The sequence below is a fragment of the Octopus bimaculoides genome, chromosome 2, assembly GCF_001194135.2.
Source record: "Octopus bimaculoides isolate UCB-OBI-ISO-001 chromosome 2, ASM119413v2, whole genome shotgun sequence".
Taxonomy (NCBI): domain Eukaryota; kingdom Metazoa; phylum Mollusca; class Cephalopoda; order Octopoda; family Octopodidae; genus Octopus; species Octopus bimaculoides.
Window position 1 is genome coordinate 7,955,475 of NC_068982.1, and position 4,376 is coordinate 7,959,850.

General features: G+C 35.9%; 1 protein-coding gene across 1 annotated transcript in view; it reads right to left on the minus strand.

Moving 5' to 3' along the window:
- The window catches only part of LOC106881016 (SCO-spondin), a gene marked incomplete at its 5' end in the record, with an annotated part of 70,750 nt that overhangs the window by 53,448 nt on the left and 12,926 nt on the right, over positions 1-4,376 (minus strand). The window contains 2 exons of the mRNA XM_052965950.1: positions 891-1,061; positions 3,752-3,910. Of these exons, the coding sequence (XP_052821910.1) occupies positions 891-1,061; positions 3,752-3,910 (330 nt within the window). The remainder of the gene's footprint in view (positions 1-890; positions 1,062-3,751; positions 3,911-4,376) is intronic.

A 4,376-nucleotide genomic window follows, 5' to 3' on the forward strand; every position in this document is an offset into this window, starting at 1 on the left:
AAGCGTCACCTTTACCTTTGTAGCAGTTGACAATGGTGCTGCTACACCAGTCATTGAGTATAACTCCTTCATGTATCACCTGGTTAACAATACGGGTGACTAGGCTATAACCGACACTGCCAAATATTTTTAGTATCTCTGCAGTGATTCCTGATGGGCCGGGGGCCTTCCCTGTATTCATACTCTTAATTGCTTTATCTACCATGGTACTGTCAACTCGGATAGCTGGTCCCTCTGTTGGGTCAACATTCAGCAGACTCTCTTTCTCCCATTCATTCTCTTTATTGAGCAATCTTTCGTAGTGGCGTCTCCAAACCTCTTTCTTTGCAGCCTCGTTCAGTGCAAGCATACCATCATCCATGCGAACACATTTCTCTCCCACAACATCACGATTCTCTCTCACACACTGTCTTTCAACACGAAATACCTCAAGTCTTTGGTCCTCGTGGCACAGAACATTGGCAATTTTTTTCTTATCTGCTTCCCCTCTGGCTAAATAAACCTGCTACCACCATTCTTCCAAGCCTATATCTTTTGTCTAATAGCCCTTATATAAAACAGTATTCATATCATGATTTTTTAAATATATATAACCATTTCATATGTCATCTTAAGCATTAGAATATAAGAAAGCATTATCAATTGATCAGTTATTTGACTTATGTTCCTCAGCTAGCCAAAGACATGATATATTTAGAATAATAGGTTTGTCGATCACACCTAGTCATTTGATTGACTACCAACAAACCAGAAGTGACCTGAGGTTACACAACAAAACATGTTTCATTTACTGGAATCAGTGTAAAATATAAATGTTTTGCATTTTGTTCAATTTATTTGGAAGCATAACTATCAGCTTAGAATATCAGTAGAATCGTTATAATTTTTACCTTCTATTAAACAGTTCTTTTCAATACAGGGCTGCATTTCAATACCTTTTCCGCCACATGTACTACTTTCTGTATCTCCATTAGTACAAATTCTTAATCTTGTTTGAGTTCCTTTACCACAAGTTGAAGTGCAACTACTCCAATTTTCCCAATTATTCCAAGAAAATTCACCTAAAATTTGAGTTTGTATAAAAATTATAACAAATACACAATAAGAAGAAATAGGTCTGTTTACTATGTTTCTGTAACTTATAAGCATACATTTAGCCTAGACAATTTTATAAAAGCAAACACTCTATTCTATACTTTTGTATGAGAAATCATTGTTGTCATCATCATATAAAACAAAGTTAAAATGAAAGATGAAATAAACTTAAGAACATATTTTCTTTAGTTTCTTAACAAGGAAAAAACAACCATGAGTCTTTTATGGTGTGAGCCAACAAATATTTCCTCCTTCTCCCCCTTCATCATTGTCATCATCATCAGCAGCAGTATATTTCAAGGCTATTACAACTGACAGTAATATGGATCAGTTCAGTAAGACAAATTTTTATGATAGAAACTAAAGCAGGGATCAGAACTCCTTACTTCAACAAAATATGTTTGATCTGTTTGGTTATTTCTTGAGATCAAAACATCATGTAAAATATGGTATCTATTGGGTTGGCAACTAAGTTCCTGCCATTTTTTAAAATTTTGGAATTTATCGCGTTTTTAAATTTTGGAATCTATTTTTTTCGAGAGTTCTATTTTTGAATCATTTTGGAATCTATTTTGTTTCTTTTTTTTCTAGTTAATTTTAGTTAATTTTTGTTTCTTTTCTGATCATTAAAATGGAAATTCAAGTTAAGAAAAATGAGCATTTTTGACACCTTCTTTTTGCTTTGAATCAAGGTTCTAAGGCCGCAAAAGATGCTTGCGACATTTGTGTTGTGTATGGAGAGGGTGCCATGGCTGAAAGAACCGCTCGTGATTGGTATGCCAAGTTCAAAAGTGGAAATTTTGACCCCAAAGACGCACCGCGTTCCGGCTGTCCAGTTGAGTTCGATGAAGAGTGATTAAACCAACTTTTGCACAATAATTCTCGTCAAACGACAAGGAAACTGGCAGAGAAAATGGAATGCTCCCACACTACTTTAGAGAAGCATCTTCACTCGATGGGAAAGGTTCAGAAGTATGGAGCATGGGTTCTGAATGCTTTAAGTGACAAGAACAAAAATCAACAAGCTACAATCTCTGCTGGTTTGCTTGCTCGTCACGGCTCAACTCATGGACACAAGCAATGATTTCTTTACTGAATCATTACTAGCGATGAAAAATGGTGCCTGTACATTAATATGAAGTAATGTAAGAAATGGCTTAGACCCGGTAAACAAGCAATACCATGCATGAAACAAGATCTTCATCCACATAAAGCGATGTTGTGCGTATGGTGGGACTGGGAAGGGATTATCTATTACAAATTGCTTGAACGGAACCAAACGGTCAACATGGAACTCTATGTCCAACAGATGGAATGACTCAACATGGCTATTCAAAAGAAAAGACCTAATTGGCAGCATGGAGTTCTTCTGCTGCACGACAACGCCCACCCTCATATCGCCAATATGACCAAGGAAGCCATTCAAACGCATGGCAGGGAAGTGCTGCCACACTCGCCATACTCTCTGATTTTGCACCAATGAATTTCCACCTCTTTCGATCTCTTTCAAATGCTATGTGCAGAATTTCGTTCAATACTGATGCAGAATTGAGAGCTTGGTTGGATCAATTTTTCGAGTCGAAATAGGGTGATTTCACCAACGAGGTATTGAAAATCTTGTTGAATGCTGGGAAGAAGTTGTAAAAAACAAGGGTGAATACATTAATAGATTAATTAGTTGTTATTTTTTATTAAACCTTTTAAAAAATTTAAATTTAGAAAAACAGTGGGAACTTAGTTGCTAACTCAATATATTAGGATTTGGTCTGAATGACATCCCCCATTTATCTCTATATGCTATTTAGAAATGGCATGACAGAAATAATTGTATTTCTTGAACTTCCTTCCCTTCTTTCTTCTCCTCATCCTCAATTTCCTTGCTTGCATGACTCAGATGAAATTCATTAAAGCAGCTTTAATATGGTCAAATTCCTTGTTGTTAGCCCTCACTTATTTCAATATAAGGTAATGTCCCCTAGTTCCCTCAAACATGAACAGTACAATAAGTGGATATAATCTCATACAAGATTGAATATGAACATGACTTGTGTGATGGTACCATTCATTTACAACCACTTGTGATATCATGAAACAAGGAAACATGAAAACATTTGCACACATCTGCATATGTATGTCCTGATCATGCAACAGGTTGTACTGGGTTACATGTGACCTGCAGTCCCTGGGAGTGACTAAACCAGTAGCCCCAGTAGGCGTGCTTGGTGAGGAAGGTGATTTATTGGACAGCCTGTGGTATGAAAAGCAGAACCTTTCAAAGGGCAGAGGAACTCAAGAGAATCAATGGCCATTCAATTATGTGTATGTATTCTGGGAAGATATGCACCTGGATGTAAAAATATTCAGGTTGGTGTCTGAGGATAAAGTAAGCCTACTGGGAATGAGGGCCCCTGGTCTTTGTCAAGGAGTCCTTATAGAAGAACCTAACTCATATATATGAAACCTGATGCTCTACTGAGCTGGATATGCTGCACTTTGCTTGTCTCTTGGCTTCTTTGTATTGCAAGTGAGAGACATTGTGCTATCATGCAAGCCACACTCTATTTAGAACCTTTGCATGTGCATTGCTGACACAGTATTGATTAAGTGAAATGATTTGATAAAATATGTGACTATAGAAAAAAAGAAAAAAACATACGTTCACAAGAATTAAAGTTACAATCTTTAGACTGCTGTACTTCAAGATCACAGGCTTTAGTTCCTTTTCCTTTAGACATTGAACGGGATCTTGTTGTCTGCCCATTATCACAAACTTTAGTACATACGCTCCATGTTGACCAGTCAGAATAAGCACAACCTACAAGTACAAGATATACAACATTTTTCTATCACAAATAAAAAATTTAACTAGAACTCTTGTGTTCAAATAATTCTTCACTTAACAATCTAGTAGAATAACTAATATTTTGCTTTTAACAGAATGCAACTAAAATCTTCATTGTTGCTACAGGTGTTTGGTTTTCATTGTCTCTGAACACACACACACACACACACACACACACACACACACACACACACACACACACGTATACATAGATGATAATATATAGGAGTGATAATACATACACATACACGTATATACGGGTGTGCGTATATACATATGAGTATGTGTAGATGTTATGTACGTGTATGTTTGTATAAGTGTATGTAAGTGTATATATATGTGTGTGTGTATATATATATGTGTGTATGCATTATGTACAAGTCTGTACATGTATATATATATATATATATATATATGTATATATATATATATATATATA